Source organism: Channa argus, chromosome 20 (genome assembly GCF_033026475.1).
Source record: "Channa argus isolate prfri chromosome 20, Channa argus male v1.0, whole genome shotgun sequence".
In the NCBI taxonomy this organism is placed as follows: domain Eukaryota; kingdom Metazoa; phylum Chordata; class Actinopteri; order Anabantiformes; family Channidae; genus Channa; species Channa argus.
In genome coordinates, this window is record NC_090216.1 from 13,959,781 (window position 1) to 13,980,933 (window position 21,153).

At 40.3% G+C, this 21,153-nt stretch overlaps 1 protein-coding gene across 1 annotated transcript; it reads left to right on the top strand.

Annotated features, from left to right (window-relative positions):
• Positions 1-3,652: 3,652 nt before the first annotated feature.
• Positions 3,653-20,431, top strand: si:dkey-121b10.7 (heparan sulfate glucosamine 3-O-sulfotransferase 6). The gene is made up of 2 exons (XM_067489165.1): positions 3,653-4,491; positions 18,753-20,431. The coding sequence occupies exons 1-2, from the start codon at positions 4,013-4,015 to the stop codon at positions 19,369-19,371; spliced, it is 1,098 nt and encodes a 365-aa protein (XP_067345266.1). The 5' UTR covers positions 3,653-4,012; the 3' UTR covers positions 19,372-20,431.
• Positions 20,432-21,153: the final 722 nt, after the last annotated feature.

A 21,153-nucleotide genomic window follows, 5' to 3' on the forward strand; every position in this document is an offset into this window, starting at 1 on the left:
CAATTACTGCAACGCCCTTCTGGTCAACTTGAGAAGTCTGGTGTATTCACTTTGACCCGACACAGTGAGGGAATTAGCCCATTGTGAGACAAACAAAAACAGAAAGAAGCTGAAAAGAAACTGCCAACTACAACTAACCAGTTAAGTCAGATTAAAACTCAAAATGAAACAATGTGTTTTAAGATATTACGTTCTCGTACAGCTATAGGTTGCCAGGCTATCACAGGGCTGTCAGAGAGCTCACATTCACACTTAGGGGCATTCAGGGTCGAGGGCTGACCCAACCTGAGTGTCTGGATTGTGGGAGGAAATCAGAGCACCCAGAGGAAACCCACCCAGACAAGGAGAAGAACAGGCAATGTGCACACATAGAAAGCCTACAGCCGCCTAGTGGCTTCAAATATACTTCTCTAGCTGTGAGGCAGTTTCTGTATAAATATTCAGTTGAATTGATAGGACCCAATGGTGCATGGTGTTATCTAAGCTTGGCCAAATGAGAAATTAAGATTTGTATTTTGTTCTTTGAATGAATGATTCTTTTTTTGTCTCTTTCTTCATGGTGCATTCCATTAAATTTTCGCCTGAATTTTTAATTTCATTTGTTTTTCTTCAGTTCGATTTTGAACATTGCTTGGCTTCCTTACAAACAACCTAATGTCCTCCACCTTATTGTCAAAAACACTTTTGCTGGTTTTGGGCGATGACACCGGTTCAGGAGCAGAGGGAACATGTGAAACATATCCTGCTTTTGAAGCAACCGCCGCAGGTCGTCCCAGGGACTTTACAGGGGATTACAGAGCAGAACAGCCACAGCTGAGCTTTGTACAGCTGTCTGCCTTCCCACAGACACAGACCTTACACAGGTGGCTAGGAATTCAACACACATTATGCATCCAGGTGTGTCTGTGTGTCTGTGAGCAAGTGAATGACAATACTGAAGTTCACCTGTTCACCTGTAAACTGAGCAAACTTCCCATACATTAGACTGAATAAGGCTGTGACTCGCACATTCTGTACATGCAGACAATATATGATACGATGAAGGCTGCTTTATTATATGTAAAATGTTTTTGTTAAAAATGTAAAAAAAAAGTGTAATTCAATTTGGAGAAGTTTAAAAAGACTGTGCAGATGTCTGCTTGCCGAAACAAAATGAAGTACGCTGACTAGACTTTAGATTTTTACTTTCTCCTTACATTTCTGAACAGCGCCCTCTACAAACAAAGTAATCCAGTATGAGTCACTTTGATGTAAACCCAACAGACAGAATCTGTGTCTACCTTCAAAGAGACAAGAGACACTATTGTGCCCGAAGTGAAGAGGAGACGACTGTGCAGAGCCCACATTAAACCAAACCAAACAAACCCACAATATTGATCACCTCAGCTACAGAGTGGCACGTCTCCGATTGTTTTTCAACATCACAGCCGATCAATATGGTGGAGTGCTCGAGGAGCAAGGAAGGGTAAATGATGCCTTCTCTGTTTAGAGACTTGGAGAAATTGACATACTGCCAGCTAGGAGGAGGCCTGAGCCAATATATATTGTCAACCCCTTCAGATTTATCATCCATATGGATGTGCTGCCATGTAGCACCTCACTGATATTTCAGCTTATCAGTCAAAGGTGCCAATATTTTATGATTTATACTCCAACACATATGTTGTTAAAACTATTTTAGGAAAATAGGTTCAGTATAAAGCAGCATCACTTTCAGAACATTGAAGGTTTGTATTGTTTTTGTGTTAAGTGTAAACTTAGTTTAACAAAGTTGTGATTGGCATCAGCACAAGATGTCTCCACTTACAGCATAATGAATCTTACCTGAGACTTCATCTAGTACCACATAGGGCTCATCACCTTTCTCTTCTCCATCTTCTCTTCTCCCAGGAACCCCCATTTGTTTCACACAAAGCAGATTATGTAACATAACATGAACAATTAAAACTTATTGGCTGGATTAAGAGAGTTAATTTGTGTGTTGGGAATGAATCAATAAATGCAATGCAATCAATGGAACAGTGTCTTTCTGCATTTGTACCTGCTGAGGCTGCAGTAGCATCATCACAATGTCCAACAACAATATCAATGATACCCAACAGAAAGTTTGCATCATTACTGTATGCAACTTGAATTCAAATGTTCAAGTGTTTGTATGAGACTCCAAAACTATCCACTCCAATCCTCCCAGACGACCCCTCTCTCTGCTCTGCTCTGCTCTGCTCTGCTACGTTGAGCTCTAGGCTAATAGAATGACATTAAAGAAATAATCAGCCTTCTCTGAGAGAAGGCTAGACTTGCTCAAAGATGTCTGAAAAGGGAACATCTGCAGGCTGTTTAATAAGTGTGGGACACAGAAGAGCTTTACAGCACCTCTACACATTCCAACTTTGTACCAAATTTGACCATCTTTGTACTACAAATACTTGAAAAAGTCACTTACAGGATTTTTATAAAATTAAATACAAATAAATCCCTTTGCCTATTGCAATAAAGGTCTGTGTCTTTTACACTCTTCCAGAATATGTAGGCTGTAGTACTTTACTAAGTGACATTATGCTACATGTAGTTCTTAAGGAACAGATCAAAACTGGATTTGAAAGTGGGATTTAAAGCATATTCAAACGTATTTAAAAACAAAAAGTCTTTCACATTGTCATTATTGGATGTTCTTTGTAGATGTTTGAGTAAAATAATGAATTTAATCCATTTTGAAATAAGGAAAAAGTTAAGAAAATCTTGCACTGTATGCTTACTTGTTGTTATTAAATTAAATCACAATATGGTACAGAAAAAGAAAAGTAAGTCAAGTTTTTACATGTGGAAAATACAATTTAAAACCCTGTGAGATGCTGAATTGTTCCAATTTAAAGGTGTTTTAATGCAGCAGTACCTTGTATATTTGCACCATACAGGATTTTACCCCTATGTGCCATGTGTGTGTCATTGCTAAAGATAACAGAACCACATCCTTTCATAACAAGAATTAAGAAACAAACAGTGGACCTCCTAGGGATTTGTGTGATGCTCTGATGATTTACCAATATTTATTAATTCACACTGCATTGATGAAAGTAAATGAAGAGAAAAACCGATGCTGGTCTGGATCACTACATTTACACACACACACACACACACACACACACACACACACACACACACACACACACACACACACACACACGCTGAAGACACTTGTCTGTCCCCGTTGGCCATGGGTATAAAGGTTAAATGTGTGTGTCATGGCTGGCTCCTTGGGCCTGTGTGGTAAAGAGGGCCAGCAGACAGCAGGTGGCCCCTCAGAATCTGGAAGTCAGACCACTCAGGTTTCCAAACTTGCAGTCAATGAATATTAAAGGGGAAATGAAGGGGAATTTCAACCTCAGTCCTCAATCAAAAACTAATACCCCTCTTCATCATGTTCTCTTCACCAATTGTTCTTCTGTTCCTCTGCAATGTAAACTAATGACCATGTTTTCCAGAATTACTTTTAAAATATTGCGATATGAGAGTTTCTCGCTCTCTGTCAACTTGGAAAACGTGCTGTTATATTTTTTTTCTATATTAGTGTCGCACGGGCCGAGGGTGAAAGGGGCGTGTGCTGGATAAACAGGGCGTGGATTTGGCAGCCCGACAGGAGGGAGAGAGGGTTTCCTATAGAGCCGCTGCCAAGGAGCGCACAGAACACACGGAGCGCTGTGACATAGACATCCACAGCCACCTTTCTGCTGAGCCTCGCTGGGACTTTTAAGTTCCTGAAGAAGTCTACAAGTTGTTATGAGCTGATGTGGTCCAGACGACGACACATGGCGAGTGGCCCAAGATAGGATGAGGAACAGGTCGAGCTTTGTGAGCCGCGGTGGGCACGTTTTGCGCCACTTGCTCTTGTGGCAAGAAGGCGGCGTTTTTTAAAAATCGTCCTCAGTTTGAGAGACTCTGAAAGGCAGTAGTATGAAGTCCTTTGATATGGCATGTTTCCTACGTTGTGTCCTCATGCTCAGGATTGCGACTCATGGGATGTAGTAAATGGAGAGCTGCGTTCAACTTTGGACACCTGAGGGTGCAGTCCAAGCTTTCCGTCTTCTTTACCATGATCATTCTCTTCTCTTACCTCTTTTACTGCCTCAACGGATACTGTGACTCCCTGCCAAGGCCTGTGTTTGACCAACAGACCAACGTTCAACACAAAATTTACTTCCACGATGGACAAGAAGCATCACCGGAGCAGCGCGGCGCACACAGCGCGTCCCCGGCTTCGTTTGTCCGAGAACAGCTGCTGGACCTGTCGAACAGCAAGGTTCCTTCCAACAATATCTCTATAGCAAATAATTTTGGCAGCAAGAAGTTTCCTCAGGCCATCATCATCGGGGTGAAGAAAGGTGGTACTCGGGCTCTGCTGGAGTTCCTGCGGATCCATCCGGAGGTGAGAGCCGTCGGCGCTGAACCGCACTTCTTTGACCGCTTTTACGACAAAGGACTGGAATGGTACAGGTAAGCAGGTTTTCACCTGGTAATCAAATGTTTTACGACTTTGTGTGCTGCATTCAAAGAGTCATAATTCCAATAGCATCTTAAGTCTTCATGATTAATAAATTAATAAATTAATTAATTACAAGTTAAGGTAACACGTCTGGCGCAGAAGTTGCAGATGTTGTCAACAGGACAATAACAATTTTAAGTTTAAATCAGATTTACACAAGGTTGCCCTTCCTATAGATCTATGTAATTAACGTAAATAAGCCTCTTTTTTATTATTTAATGGGCTGATGCCATCTGCAACAGAAGGCCAGACTGACAAAGTCTGATAAGGCAGATGTAGGCCCACACAATGCTGAGAGCAACGCACTAAAGCATGGTGTCAAATGGTTATTTTATTACTGTTTTTTTTTTTTTTTTTAAATCAGTGTCTAATTTGGAAAGTTAGTTTACAGTAGCTGGCTTTTCCATTTGTTTTCCTCATGCTTCTTCTCATGCTGGTGTGATCAGTCCATCTGCTCTCTTTACTAATATCTCTCAGCACCAACAAGGTTCTCTGCTGACGGTGTCCAAGGATGGCAGCATATTCAGTCCCCTGCCAATAAATTGCTGTTTATTGAGCTGACAGGCTGCTTCCCTAAGTGTGTGTGTGTGTGTGTGTGTGTTGGTCCCCAGGGACTTTCTGTAAGCCTCATCACAGAGGGAGGATGGGTTGTAGCTGATGGTCCTTTCAAGAGGATCAGTCAAAATAGGCTCATGAAGGTTTATAGGAATGTGTTTCAAATTATATTGATACTCAGAATAATTTGTTCTACTGAAATACAGAACCACATATATTTACAAGTGGCTTTAGTCTGAGGAAGGTATAGCTTCATTCCTGACATCTGATAGCAATGAACGATGAACGAAAATAGGAGTTAGAGTGAGAGGGGAATGAAAGAAGAAAGATCGGTGGTGTAAATGACGGATTGATGAAGAGATGTTGGAAGGAGCTGAAGCGAACTTGGTGTGGCAGAAAAATGTGTGGTGAGAGAAGAAGCGATCGATACCACCGGATACTGTAACTGTTCACTGTGAGGCTCAGATGGAATGACACTAAGTCACATTGAAGCATGTGTGACTCTGTGTGGGTTTGCTTTCTTAGGACATAGTCTGAGGAAGACTGGGATTTTCCTGCTGCTTAGAGACTAGACATTGATGTGTTTGATGCATGGGTGATGTAGTGAGCTGATGGGTGAGGTGGACAGCAGTTTGTGGAGTATTACTGCACATTACCAACACTAAAACCCCTGAAATGGTTTCAACACAGACACAGAATTTGTTCCAGATAGTTGTTAATTTTGTAACTTGGCTGCTTGTAATTTGTTTCTTAATTTTTTATGAATTAGTAGACCGAATATTGGAAAGAGGGCCTGGTGGGTCTGTGATAGAGCATTGGGTTTGGATGCTCAAGGCCATGGGTTGACCACCAGGGTGGCCCCCACCCAGCCACTAAGGGCCACCCTAGTGCCAGCCCTGAGCCCGGATTAAATGGGCGTAAAAATGTCAGGCCAAATCAACGGTGTGGAACACGTTCCGCTGTGATGACCCCTGAAGGGACAAGCAGAAAGCTGTTGATCTTGAGTAGACTGAATATTTAGTCAGTAATTGATTCCCTGTTTGGCCACAAACTATTGAAAAATGTGCGTCATCATTTTGTTAGCGGCTGATTATCCAAAGATGGTCCGTTTACACTCATACTTACATTTGAGAAAAATACAAGCAGCAAATTGTTATAATAAAGAATCTTAAATCGGAGAATTTAAGGCTGAAAATAACTGAAATCATGAAGAAAATTACTAAGTAACAAGGGGAAAATGGGGCATGTGCTGTAGACCTCCAACTTAAAAGTAAAACTTGTTAATTTTCTAACCTGATGTTGTCATTTTCTCTCTTATTTTCATTCTTGTAAAGTTAGACACTAGAGTTACAAAACTCTGTCATCTCTGTCAGGAAAGCACAAAATTAGCTCTTCCACTACATTCTCCGCAGTAGTTTGATCGTAAATGTTTGATGAGATGTCACACACTAAAAACAGTCATGAAAAGACTCGTGACTTATACATATTCTTCTTAGCACTTTCTGTTCATAGGAAACTGACCTTACCCTGTAACTCTTTTAAAACAGACATGACGTGATCACCTCTCTTTTTTCTCCTCCTCTTCTCTTCTCTTGTGAAGCCATAATGAAATGTGTGTTTTCGCTCTGTTCTAATCTGCTGACAGCTCGTGTCAACACTGTGTGAATTGGACCAGTGAAATGACAGGTCAGGCTTTCACATGGACAGCTCAGGGACATGCAGACAGGCTGAGAGGGATTAGGCCTCCAGTCACAGGTAAATAAGGCCTTATGAAGCCACCCTGTGCGGCAATAAGAGTTAAAGGGACATTTGTAGAAACTCATAATCGTATTAAAAAAAATCAATGTTGCAATAACTTAATAAGAAAATGCTGAGCAAATAATGTAATAACTGTCTGCATACAGTTTATTAAGTTATTACATTTTGTGTAATAGTGTGAGAATAAATACACATTTAATGCTTTAAGGTGCAGTATAGTATGTAAGGGGTTTTATATGTAGCACTATATCCAGCTAAACCATCATGACCGGCATAGTGCACATCAACTGTTCAACTGTACCATGTGTTTCCAAGTTTAGAGATGAAATTAAAACAAATGTACACATTACCTTAACATGTACATTAAGCATCCTTCCCACAACCCAATTTAGAAAAATTCCACTACCAACTACCATAGCTACCACAGCAATACCACAAATTTAAAAAGAAAAGAGTTTATCATTTAATTTAAAGAGCAACTTCCCCAAATTTTCAACATCCTTTCAATGGCTTTAATTTAGGGTGTAAATGTACATGCTTTCAGACTTCCCTCTGACCCAACTATATTAAAATATTTCTCTCCTTCTGGCTGAAAAACTCTTCTACATGATTTTGCCCGGAGAAGTTTTCATCATGAGGAGTTTAGATGATGTCATCTGGAGGAGCACTGAAAAAGCAGGCTGACCATGATTACAAACGCCATAGTGTGAGCAACAAGATGACATAATCCGAACTGAGGGTTCCTTCAAGTGATGTCATCTGGAGGCGTTTTTCAGTTAGAAGTAGAGATATTTTAATATAGGGAAGTCAGAGCGAAGTTTAATGGAATTCATTTACTTGTACTACCTAAACTAGAAACAAAAGAATCATGTTCAGTATGAGTGAAGGCCTTAACAACTTAACACTAGGGCTGTCGCCTCACAGCTCTCTGATGTCTACCTGCAGCCTGCTGCCTTTCTGTGGTAATTGGTGAGTCTAAATAGGCCCAAATGTGAGTGTGAATGGTTGTATATGGCCCTTAGATAGACTGGTGACCTGTCCAGGGTGGACCCCACCTCCTACCCAATGATAGCTGAGATAGGCTCCAGGCCCCTGTGTTCCTGGGGTGGTTTTAAGACTATGGATGGAGTTTAACTTGTGTGTTTTTAAAAAGAGGGAAAATCGACAGTTATTAAGCTAGCAGAGAATCCTAAGTAAAACTGTTCAGTTTTATTGAAAACACACTTAGTCTAACAGTATCCAGATTTTTGAATAATGTGAAACTTAAACCATTGCCCGCATCTCCCTGCTCTGCTACGCTCTGCTACTTTCTGCCCAGAGCTTCAGGGAATCATCATTGGGCAATTATTAATTAAGCAGAAATAATTGAGCTTTTCTAATATCTCTGCACTGCACCTCTGCTCTCTGAGAGCCTGGGTGAGACTTTGACATCATCTCTCCAAATTATGATGAATTATGAGTATGTTTCCAACAAAATATTTAAGTAAAGTTGCATGCTAGATATTTAATCATGTTAAAATAAAAATTCTAGTTTAAACAGAGTATAATTAGAACATGTAGGGTAGTGTCAATAAAAGAGTAGGAGGAGTGTATTCACGTTAATAATGTATTGACCGACATATCTCAACATTGATTTGTTTCTACATGGCCAAGTGGCTTATGAACAACTTCCCTCTGCTTTTCCCCATTCTTTGTTCATTTCCTGTCTACTTTCCTGCCCATTTCATACTTTTAAATATTGTTATAGAACTATTATTCATTTACTGTAATTACATGTTAAGTACTCAGTTTTACATATATCAATTTGAAACAGAACCGTAGCATGCAAAGCCAACACAATCATCTGAAACTGGGCTGGAAAGTATAACTTCAATATGTACTCTCTTCTTTTCAAAGTGCTGCCTCTGTCTTTGAGCTGGGAGAGGGAGCCTTGGCCTCCGTCTTCAGCTGGTGACCAAGTAAAACACATGGACATCCTTAAAGGAAGCATTTGGCAAATTGTTTGCGAAAAAATGCTTATATGTGGAAAAGGCTTGGCTTTGCCATCTACTGGAAATGATTCTGTGGCTTTGTGGCGGGGAATGAGGATTTAGACAGCCATGGTGTGCAAGTGAGCCAGTGTGAAAATGTGTGCGAACATGGATTTATTCACATGGCTACAGCTGTACCTGAAGTCCATCCTCTGTCCTTCTCACCCTCCCTCCGCCTGCTCCTGCCACTATAAATATCCCCAACACATAAATGTCCTGATATGGATCACCTAAAATAGGTTCTCTGTATTGATCTCCTTCTCACTGACTTTATCACGCTGTTGCAGCAGAAATGAATTCACTTCTGAATATTCAATCTTGTTGACAAGGAGTTGTTACTCCTCCACTGCTGATATTTATACCCCACAGAGTGTTGCTGGAATAGATTTACTCAGGTCACTCAAACTGTGCTATGTAAGTTCTGCTGTTAGAGCGTCTTTCTCTTGCTGTCTCCTTGGAGTCATTATTTTATTTATTTTTTTGCTTCCCTTAAAGACCTTCTGTGCCACCTAGACTGGAATACCCACACCCAATACAAATCACAGTAGATACCCTGCTGAATTCCTCTGCTCGCATTCTTGGAAGCAGAGTGACTGAAAGAGGGCTTTGAGTAAGAGACTGTCAGGGAAGAATTTTGAATAATCGAACATGTATAGATGTCTGTGAAAAATTGAGGATTTTGTGCCGATGACAGGGGTCAGTGCTGTTGTGTATTTGAGGTTGCATCGGTATAGGAAGGATAAAGTGCTTGGTTGTATGTTTGAACTTCAGCAACACCAGTTTGCATGTTTGTCATGAAATGCACTGCTTTTTTGCATGTAAAGGTTTTTTTTATCAGTCACAACACAATATGTAAATTAAGCTGGAAAAGCTATGAGGATGTAATCAAACATGACATCATAAATTGGTGTGAGATAGGTATGGATTTTTACTCACAGAAAAAAAACGGTCTGATTCAACTCAGTAATACTCAATCAATATTTTGACAGCTCATCATTGGTCGACCTTTCCCCTCCCAGCATGCCGTGTCTCTTCCAGTGAGACATTATGGAAACAGATAACTGGTAAGAGATTCACAATTAGCGGGTCGCTGCTATGCACCTCACCACACGCCAGACTCGATTACACAGCACAGAAAGAGAAAGTTTGTGTTGCTCATCACTGTGACTGATGTACATCTTTTTGCTTTTAATGCAAGACTGTCACACAGGAAACGCGTTTTTTAATTAGTTTAAATTATTATAACCTACAAAAAGTAATAGCCCAACAAGCTCGGCATGTGTGGGGAAAACTGTTACTCATATGGAAAAATGAAATAGAAAATGGAAGAAAATGAGTAACAGTCATCAGATAATGTGAGTTATGTGTGGTAATGGAAAGTACTTAAGTACATTTACTATAATTTTAGTACAACTAAAAATATGAAAAAAGCTCTAAATGGCCTCCAAGTGTTGTATTTCTTTATATTGTATATTGATGCAATATATTTGATCAGTCAAAACATTTGATGCTAAAAATCAGTCTTCACATTCTTCTTTTGTCTGGCCAGCAATTAAAAACCCCAAGATGTTAGGTATATAATGATATAAAACAGGGCAAAGAAGAAAATCATCTCAACCGAGAAGCTGGAAGGAATGAATATTGGACATTTTTGGTAGGAAGAATTCGTTTAACAATAGATCAGTTACCAACATTTACTCAGTTGATCATCTTATTAAATCAATTACTTCTTTCATCTCTGTAAAACATTCTGATCAAGATTATCTGTTCGTGGAACTCAGAGGTTTGCATCACTCTAAGATTAGGATGTTGTATCACTGGCTCTATTTACATCATGACTTTCTGTTACACAAAAAAAAAAATTATAAACATATTTACTGCTGTTTGGTTTTTGTTGGACAGAACAGATGCTTAAATCTGCTCCCAGTCTACCATCAGTGGTCTGTCTGGACAGGCAGGTAATTATTGACTCTGTGTGTGTGTCTGTGTGTGTCTGTTTGTGTGTGTTTGGCCATAGACCTCTCACCGGTGTCCATTTCTGTTAAATGTCTGACTGGGTGGGAGGTCATGAGAACCGTCCTACACGCTAAGAGTCCCACACAAAAACTCACCTTTTTTGTCTGCTTCCTAGAAAACTCCCATCAGTTTGACTTAACCAACTTATAAGAATTGGATAATTGTCAGTGATGTCTGTAGAGGATGTCTTTGGAGGAAATGAGATTAATTATGCCTGGTACAGCGAGCTACAGCAGAACTAGAGCTGAATTTGAGGACAAGCAAAAACAACAGTGATGGGAGGAAATCTGGACGCCAACGCCAGCTCCTGCTTCATGTTCATCCAACTCTACTGTGTCCTGTATGTTTGATGTGTATGTAGTTGTAGCCAAGGCCTGCTGAGTCCACCGAGGAGCCTGATAGATGGCACTAATAGCAGACTGCTGAATGGACTGTTTCCAGTTGTAAAAGCTGTGGCTCTGCCAGCAGTGATTTCCGTTTTTCGGCTTAAGATGCGGCTCACAATGAGCTGAGAAACCACAAGAAGTTGCAGGATGAAACTGCTCGGAAGTGGGTTTTCAGGGTCGGATAGTATCGAGTGTTCTTATTGGTCGGGACTCGGAGAGTTGGCAAACAAGCAAAAGTCCATATTGAGTCGATTAGAGCGTCTCTGAGGTGTGCGTGTATGTGTGTCCCACATGTGTGTGTACTCATTTAGAAAAGCTGTTTAATTAGTAAAAAAAAGGTTGTTGTGTCTGTTGCCTGTGCAGTCAGAGAGAAGGGTAAACATGAAGTTCATGTTGTCTCATGTACGTACTGTACTGCTACAGTTTACATTTATTTACTAGATATACCTCCAAACTTTAGGAGCGGGCCTGGTGACTCAATAGGTAGACAGAGCATCGGGTTGGGATACAGAAGGCCACTGGATCAAATCCCAGCCACCAAGGGCCACCCTGGTGCCAGTCCCAAGCCCAGATAACATGGAAAGGAAAACCAATGCCAAATCAACATGTGCTGAACAAAACTGCTGAAAACAGAACTCTTCCGCATCTTCCTATGGACTTAAATCTATATAAAAAAAAAAAAAACTTCCTTTCTGCTCTTTCTCACACTTGCATCTCATGAAATGTGAACACTTTTCTGATTGGACTTTGATTTGATGTTTTCTCCTTGACTTAGATTTTCTGCTGCCTTGTATGTCACTTGTAAGTCGCTTTGGAGAAAAGAGTCTCAATAACTAAATGTAAAATGTAAATGTAAATGTGGAACACGTTCTGCTGTGGTGACCCCTGAAGGGACAAGCCATGAGCCGTTGATCTATACATGCACTTTTGACTGAATGTAATACTGACTATATTATCGTTTTTTTTCTTTTCTTTTTTTATCATTTATCCTATGCACTGTAGCTGAATATAGGATTAAAACATCAACTATTATTATTTTTTATAGAATGTTACTACTATGTATGGCATACAAGCCCTTGTCCTGTTACATACACATAATATACCAATTAACTAAACTCAACTGAATCCCAGGAGTTATATTTGTTCCCACCTCATCACATCATCTTAGTATGGACATCACAGAGGTCGGGATGCAAAGACAGGAAGTGACCTTCTATAATCTTCCCTTGTCTCTTCAACATTTAATTTGTCCATCCCTCCCTTCATCCTGTGTTCAGAGAATCGGATGAAGGCAGGGTGGGGCCCCCGAGGCCCCTGACAACTCTGCGATAAAGCAACACAAGTGGGCTACTGTGAGCCCGGCAGGAACACAACTGCAGATTTTCCCATTTGATAAGCCAAGAAGAGTGGGAGCAATCAGCGGCAACATGCACACACACATGCACATACACACACTTACATAGTAAATATTGTAACTCGTGCCATACCGGTTACCTTTCCCCCTCTTTAAGTGCTCGCCCTTAGCTCATTGCTGCTGGCATAATCTGTCATATTATTGCTCAGCACTTCAGAGTTAAAAAAGCCTTTTTTTAGTCAAGAGATAAAGGTTCAAAGGATGTACAATTAGCAGCTCTGTTGAAACTCAGAGACAGAAGCGGAGACACGCAGATCTTCCTCTGTCATTAGGGATGTCCTGGTTTCTCAAGAGGAAACTCTGACTGACCACTTCTCACTCGCTCACTGCTCTCAGGCCCTGTGATGTCTCTATTAGCTGTTACGCCTCCATTTTTCCCCTAAGCTAAACACATTCTCCAGCTCTTTCCTACCGACCTACCCCAGTGATGCAAAGCTCTTTGGTAAAAATACACTTCACCACCCTTGTGTGTGTGCCAAACATTAACCTTGAGATTGTGTTATAGTCTGCCACACACACACTGAAGTGAGAAAAATGGGCTTAAAATATATTGTGTGTTGGGTTTAAAGCTAACAATTATCTTTATTTTCCTAAAGACCTTGAATATTATTTCACGCAGTAATTTAGCATTACATCACATACACAGTTTTTGTTTGTAGTTTTTGGCTGTGATGATGACATCCTACTTACGGCCAACATTGTTCCTTCCATTAATTGCTACAATCAATTTTAGCAAAGACGAAAATCAACTAGTTTGTAGTCTCAATTAGTTTGTACCTGGTTAATCTGTTTATTACTTTAAGACAGATCACGTGAGATGAATTATATCGGAAGAAATTATATACAGCTGGTAATCCAATACCAGCCATATATATGTGCTATGTGATAACTTCTTCAGCTCGATAGATTAGAGTTAATAAATGTCAGGGCTTTATTGTAGCCATACTCAATACTTAATTTTCATTATTATTCTACCGGTACGACCATTAAAGAAAAAGTATTAAATTGAAGTCTATATGATATAAAGGAGGTCTTTAATTTCGTGAGAGTTGCTGAAAGAGAAATTACTTGTTTTAATTCTTAAACTTTAAAAGGGGCCTATAGCTTCTTTCCACAAGGTTGCTCATCTTTACAAGACAAGCCTGTGAAACTAATTTGGACTAAAAACTCACTGCAATGAAAAGCAGATGCAGTTACTTATCATTAACTGCTTTATCCTTAAAACATAATTTTGGAAGGCTGACAGCCAGAAATGTACCTAAAAAGTAAGAAAATAAAAAAATGTTTCCTGGACTTTGGACTTAGAAAAAGGCCAAGAACCTTCATCCAACTAATATAATGACTCACCTCCAACAGACACGAATAGAAGCACTACTTTACTTCACTTATTATTGAGTTGCTTACAGTTGCTGCTGTCTTCTAATCAGCCCACAAAAGCTTTTCAGCCCTGTATTTGCCGTCAGTAATGACAAACCTCACCCTCCGCACAGCTGCTTTCATAGATCCTTGTACACACGCAGGCAGACTGCATCTATCTTCATTCATCCCTCTGTAGTGGTCAAAGATGTCAGTGTGTTTTAAAATACCTTCACACGTGTCAAATATATTCATACCAACCTCATTTTCAAGGTTTCAGTAGAGGCCAAGTGAAGGCTCTAAAGCCGTAAGAGACATGAGGAGGGAGAGAAGTGGAGAAAAGAGAAGAGATGAAGGAAATTCAGAGACGCAGAGAGGAAACGACAGGGAAACAAAACATGTACGAGATTGAAATCTGCACATGATGACATGTTGCATTACATGATCCCCAGTGGTTTCGCCCGCTGAATCACAACCATCTGCCTCTGACCTTCAGGGTGGAAGAGTCCATTTCCGTGCAGTGCGAGCTGGTGGGTATTAACAGGGTCTGGGGGTCTGGCCTCAGGCCCAGCAAAGTCGGTATGGATCACAGCTCTTAGAGTCTGAAACTGGGGACCAAAGGGGAAACTTCCTAACCCAGAAACACTTCCCTCGTCTCAATACACACACAGACACACACACACACACACACACACACACACACACACACACACACACACACACACTGAGGACTTTCATTGCTCCCAGATGTGGATCCATGTGGAAGGCATGTTTAGATGATTACTGTGTGTGTGTGTGTGTGTGTGTGTGTGTGTGTGTGTGTGTGTGTGTGTGTGTGTGTGTGCGCATGTGCATGTGCCTTCTACTGTGTTTGTCATAGCAGAAGCCAGAGAGCAAGGAAGAAGGAGAGTAAGATAGGTGGTTTACAAACAGAAATGAAATGGCTGGTGTGCTTGTTCCCACTGGAAAAGCCCCTGTAGCCACTGGATTTACTGTACCAGCAGGTGCCCCTCAAAACATACACACTCACCCACACAGACTCACGTTTGAGGAGCACTTTAGTTTTAAATTAGGTTAAAAAGTTGAAGCTAATCAGTTGCAATGTTTGTTTTTGCCCTTTAAGATCATTGTACAATAATAATGTTTGGCATAGTGCATAAAGCAGTGCAGTATGATTTCAGAAGTGATCTGGTGTGTTATTAATTTCATTCAAGGGTTCATAATGATCCTTCATGAGGTAAGTTTTTTTCTGTCTATATGTCAGTCTACCTTTTGTGACATACCATTATCATGAATATACATTATATAACAATTTTACAGATTCACTGTTTAAAGTTACAGTTGCCTAAAGGGTGTTTGGGGGATTTAGTGCTGTACTTTCACAAAGTTGGAAGAGCAGTTAGAGACATTTGAAATGTAAAAATCTATCCAACTAAGGACAAGATATTCCGAATTTTATTTCCCAGTATTATGTTCCAAAAACACAGGTTTTTTTATGAAAACAAAAAATCTTGTCTCTGGTTCCAAAACCACCCCGCTGTTTTTTCAGACTTACTCTGAGTGTACTCTCCATGGCAGTCAAACCTGGACTTTGTGTGTTAAATCTGAGTCTCGTTGAGGACAACAAACTGAGAATTTAATTCGAATCACAAGATGAGATGGTGGTTGCTACTACTGTGCTATGTTAAACAAACCTAGTAACGACTGGACTTAATGACGACAATACTTGAGTGATAGAAAATCTCATTACCAAGAAGTCCATTTGAGTCCGAGTTGATGTTTTACAGTTACAGGTAATGGCTAGTTGTAGGCAAAAAAAGTACTTTTAGGTACATCTAGCTGTGGTTATCTCACCGCTTGCTCATTTAAACTTATACTTATTATAGCTGTCTCTCTGTGGCAGAAAGTAAAGTGAGTCGGCGAGCCCAGAGTTTACCAAACCAGCAGAGTGCGGTTTGGCTTGGTTTTAACCTGATGTTGTTGTTACTGAAGATTTTGCATGGTGTTTTTATGGAAATTGTACATTTCTTTGGCATAATCTTTTTTTTGTTGTTGTTGTAGAAAAATGTCAATTTTTGTGTTGACTCGGTTTAGACTAATGGTGTAGCTCAGCTTGGCTTGTATAGGGCAGGTATGGAAAATCCACAGTTTGGTTAAAACTCTTCATATCTGAGTCATAAACAGTAGCCTGTAGCCCACAGTTCCTAATGAAGGCCCTAATAAATCACAGCCCACCCACACAGACCGCAGCTAAATGCCAGCATGTGAGAGCGTCTGAACACATTTGTACACACAGATAAACGCACATCTGTGTACTTTCAAACCCATCTGTATTCCTGCTCCAGATGGTTACAGTAAAGGTGTGATTAAAACAAACATCAGGTCACTAGATTCGCCAAAATCTTCTTGGAAACCATACAAACACACACACACACACACATACGCCAAATGTAATCAGATAAAAAGAACAAAGAATGTGTTTCAATCTTTATGAGAGAAGCAAAGATTAGACACTTCTGAATAGTGGGTTCAGGTTATTTTGTCCATCTGCACTCTAACTTCTCGTTCCCTCTTTCCATTTTTCACCATTGTACTCCACTCTTCACTCTCCTATCCCTTCTCTGTTTTATACCACCATCTTCCTCCCTGTACTCTACCTCTGTGTGGCCTCCTCCTGGGCTTTTTATTGTAGCCAGGCTGTACTGTGATTACAGGCTCGCGGTCCAAAATGTAAACACAGCGTCAATGGAAGCCTCACTCATCCACACGTGGAACACCGTGGCTTCCATTAGACTGATTGGATGAAGTTAAACATCTACCTTCAGCCACACTCACAAAACACCAAGCATCGCAAACACACTGGCACCTCGGACGATTTTGCTTTCACATGTGGCTGTGGACAGTGGCTGTCACTGCCCACAACCACAGAGAAATACTAAAAATATCCTGCGTGTTTTCCGAGATCTTGAATCATATGGGTTTGTTTTTTAATTTTATGTCTTTGAATACAAAAATATACTGTAGAAAATGCTGGATTTGTTTCTAGTCACACTCAAGAGATCCACTGCTCATTAACCCATAGAAACGATATTGCTTTATCAAACACATTTTCTATTGGGGACATGCTATGTTTTTTTGTTCGCCACAGTCCTGGAATACCACTGAGAAAGTTCCAATGAATTCCATAAGTTTTTGGTGTATTTGGTGTTACCCCTGTAGCTTCATGCCAGGGGCTGCGCTGAAGCTGTGTCTTGGATCAGACAGAGGAATGGAGTCGGCTGCATCGGCACACACCAAAGCTCGGAGCCCCAAAAGCCCTTCACTTACAGACCAACCACGAAGACTCCGATGCAACCATCACCACATGCCTGCTGAGGAGGGAAGGGGGAACCATGGAAATTAGCTGAGGGATCTTTCAAACTTGCAACCCTGGCATTCTTCACTGCTTGGATTTCTATAACACAATCTGAGATTGGAATCTTCCTAAACTCAGAGAAAGAGCTGCATTTTTTTTTTAAAGGGGAAAATTGGCAGTATATTTTTCACAGTGGAGGTTATTAGATTCCATTTTAGCCGTTACGGTAGCATTTGAATGAAATACACGACACAAGACAAATAGGTTTTCCTTTCCCTCCCATTTCCCTCATTTTATATACAATCTGCTCTGGCACGTTATATGAACTCTCAATCAAATGCAGCCTTTAGTTAGGGTTTGTTGAACTTTTTGAGGTCCTACTCCATCTCCTCAGCTTCTGAGTCATCTGAGTAGGAGTAAAGATGAAGAGAGAGAGGGAAGCCTAGTCCTAAAAAAGCCAAAATGTGCCTAGAATACCTCAACCACTGATGATAATAACAATCACAGAGCCAAAAGCAACAGATTGACCGAGAACACACGGCATGACATGTTACAGGACACTCTTGGATGTTTGCCCATTGTTTCTGTAGCAATTACTGATAAGACTGCAGCGCCCAAATATTCAGTATATTAAAGGATAATTTCTGTTTATTATGCTTAGTTTTAGTTGTAATCACTTGCTGAGATCTGGGAACACGGTGGCATTGCTACAAAAACGTAACTAGCGAAATAATCAGACTGGTTGTCGATAAGCCAAAGGTTTCACTTGATTATGTAAAATCTTTTTTAAAATGAAAAACTGATATGGTAACTGTTCTGACCCTTTTGTAAGACTACGAACACCAGTGGCATGAGAAAAATGTGGCCATTAGCTGAATCTTATGGGACATTCTTCCAGCACTGAGGAGCCTGAAGAACAGGCAGTCCAGGCAGTTATAAGTCTGTTTAGGAGGCAGTGGATGAGAGGAAATTACTTTTCTGAGGTTAATATAGCCTTGTGGTTTTCCTACAGTAGCTGCGCACAGACTCCCTCCCAGTCTGAGCTGAAATAGTCACTCCATCAATGCCAGCAGCTAATGTCATGTTTATCTCCTTCTAATCACAGATTTAGCCCCCTGTTTACAAAACTATATCAAAAAGCCTTAAAGGCAAATGAGGAATTTTCACAAGAATGTACTGAGTATTATGAGGTATTAAGGGAATGTATTAATTTTTCCTAATATATAGATCTTATTCCTGTAATATAGAGCATATGTTGGCATTTCCCTAAGTAGACTCTCCTGTAGTGGACAGTTTAATAAAAGCAAGTCTGTGTCTTCTTTTGTCTCTCTTTCTTAACCAGGAACCTGATGCCTCGCACACTGGAGGGTCAGATCACGATGGAGAAGACCCCGAGTTACTTTATCACCAAAGAAGCCCCTCGTCGCGTCTTCTCCATGAGCAGCCACACTAAGCTTATTGTGGTGGTGCGTGACCCTGTGACGCGGGCCGTTTCTGATTACACTCAGACTCTGTCCAAATCTCCTGGGCTCCCATCCTTCCAGAACTTGGCCTTCCACAATTCCACCACAGGCCTCATTGACACATCTTGGAGCGCTGTACGCATTGGCATCTACTCCAAGCACCTAGAGAACTGGCTACGCTTCTTCCCACTCTCACGCTTTCTGTTTGTCAGTGGCGAACGCCTTGTGACTGACCCAGCTGGCGAGATGGGCCGGGTTCAGGACTTTCTAGGACTCAAACGTGTTGTGACAGACAAGCATTTCTACTTTAACCAGACGAAAGGTTTCCCCTGCTTAAAGAAGCCAGAGGGGAGCAGCAGGCCACGCTGCCTTGGGAAGTCAAAAGGCAGGCCCCATCCCCAGATCCCCTTTGAGGTCTTGCTTAGGCTCAGAGACTTCTACCGGCCCTTCAATCTCAAGTTTTACCAAATGACTGGACACAATTTTGGCTGGGACTGAGTGACACTTACCAAAGCTCTTACAAAGTGTTTGTAATTCATCTAACTACAAAGACTGGACAGGAATATCTTGAAGACAGTACATCTTACCAAAGCTTTTACTGTGCAAAACATGATTTTCCATCACTTGCTAAGCTATTGGTGCATCCCTCCACAATCACAGAAGCCATAACTAACAAAATTTGTGGGAGCTTCAACTTCAAAAAGTGAGGCACGCTGGTTGTGGCTCATATACTGCTGCAGTCCGATAGATAAAAACCAGATCTAAGCACACACCTGTCGGCTTCAAGCTGGAACTTCTAAGACCTGGCACCCTGAGTGCCAAAAGTTTGTTCAGCCCTCACTCCCGTCCAAAGCAATCAACAGCACAACCTCGCTATTGAAAATGGCAACAGAAAGAAACCAATGCTGCAATGAGATGTGCTTCAAGTTAAACAAAATGGTGAAAGACTAACAAGCCTGGACAGCTGGGCAAAGCTACAATAAACCAAATGACAGATTGGAGCTTTGCTGTAAAAAAAAAAAAAAAAAACAGCTCAGACAGCAAAGAAAGTAGCAAAGGATTTTAAAGTATGCAACATGGTACAAATAAACTAAAAGAAAATGTGTGCTGTCTGTGTGTAAAAAGACAAATGAATAATTCAGAACCATGAACCAAGTCCAATCTGTTTTGTTCAGTTAATTTCTAGAAAAGTTATCTGACACGTTTGCAAAGTTTATGCAGTTGAAACGTTTTAATATTAGTTCTTTCAGTCCAACTGTCTTTTAATTTTATATAAAATACATTTCACATATCCAGTTGGAAACCTGTATCTGGTCCAAAAAAGGTGCCAAAACTGTAAAGCGAAGTACACTATGTGCTGTAAATTTGCTAATATTTATGCTTGTAGGAAATGTTCTTTACGTGTCTGTTTCATTTTATCAATCACTCCCACCCACGGTGCTTACGTACATTCAACTGTATATTTCTAAAAGCTTAATTTATAAGATGACAAACTATTGTTGAAATGTTTCTGAGAGTTTTGTATTTGAAATTCTGCTGGAAATTCTGACTAAAACTTTTATTCTGAAACATGTGTTTTGGCCTGATTATTGCACTGTAGTTCAGAGAACTACTCAGCTCATGTTCTTTGTATTTATTTCAAACAAGCCAATATTGCTGCTGCCCAGAATACATCTGTTGGACAGATGATTTTTTTTCCTGGAAAAAATATACCAGACAATGGATGATGAAAAAGAAAATCTAATTAATAACAATAGTGTTATTTCCAGGAATGACTTTGAGGGAAAGCTGAAATTTGTTTACAGCATGTTAAAATAAAAAAATGTCTCTTTATTTTATCGTTAACCTTTTTAGAGAAAACGCTCTGCCATAAACATTTTTTAAAAACTTTTGATGAGATTTCAATGAGTGAAAAATGCTGGTCACACTGCTTGAAGGTAGAGGTCTTATCTCAGTTAAGTTCAGCTTAGCCTTGCAAAAATCCCCAAAATAATGAGGTTAGCTTATTTTAGTCTGAATTAACTGACTGACAAAATCTAATTATCAGCACCTCTAAAGCTCGATGATTAACACGGCTAAGCAAGCTTCTCTCTTTTCTTCTGGCTGTGCTAAGCTGACTGATTAGCTGTAGCCATATGCTGAACAGATACAGTTAGGTGCAAATATTTGCATCCACTCATTTTAAAATGGAGTAAAACAACAATCTGTTTTTCATTAACATAATATTTAATGCACATTCAGCCAGTACAAATGTTCCTTCATTATAAAATATTAATAATG

Coding starts and splice junctions, on each gene's coding strand:
- si:dkey-121b10.7 (XM_067489165.1), top strand. CDS start 4,013: ATGGGATGTAGTAAATGGAGAGCTGCGTTCAACTTTGGACACCTGAGG. Junction 4,492..18,752: donor AAAGGACTGGAATGGTACAG/GTAAGCAGGTTT, acceptor TTTCTTAACCAG/GAACCTGATGCCTCGCACAC.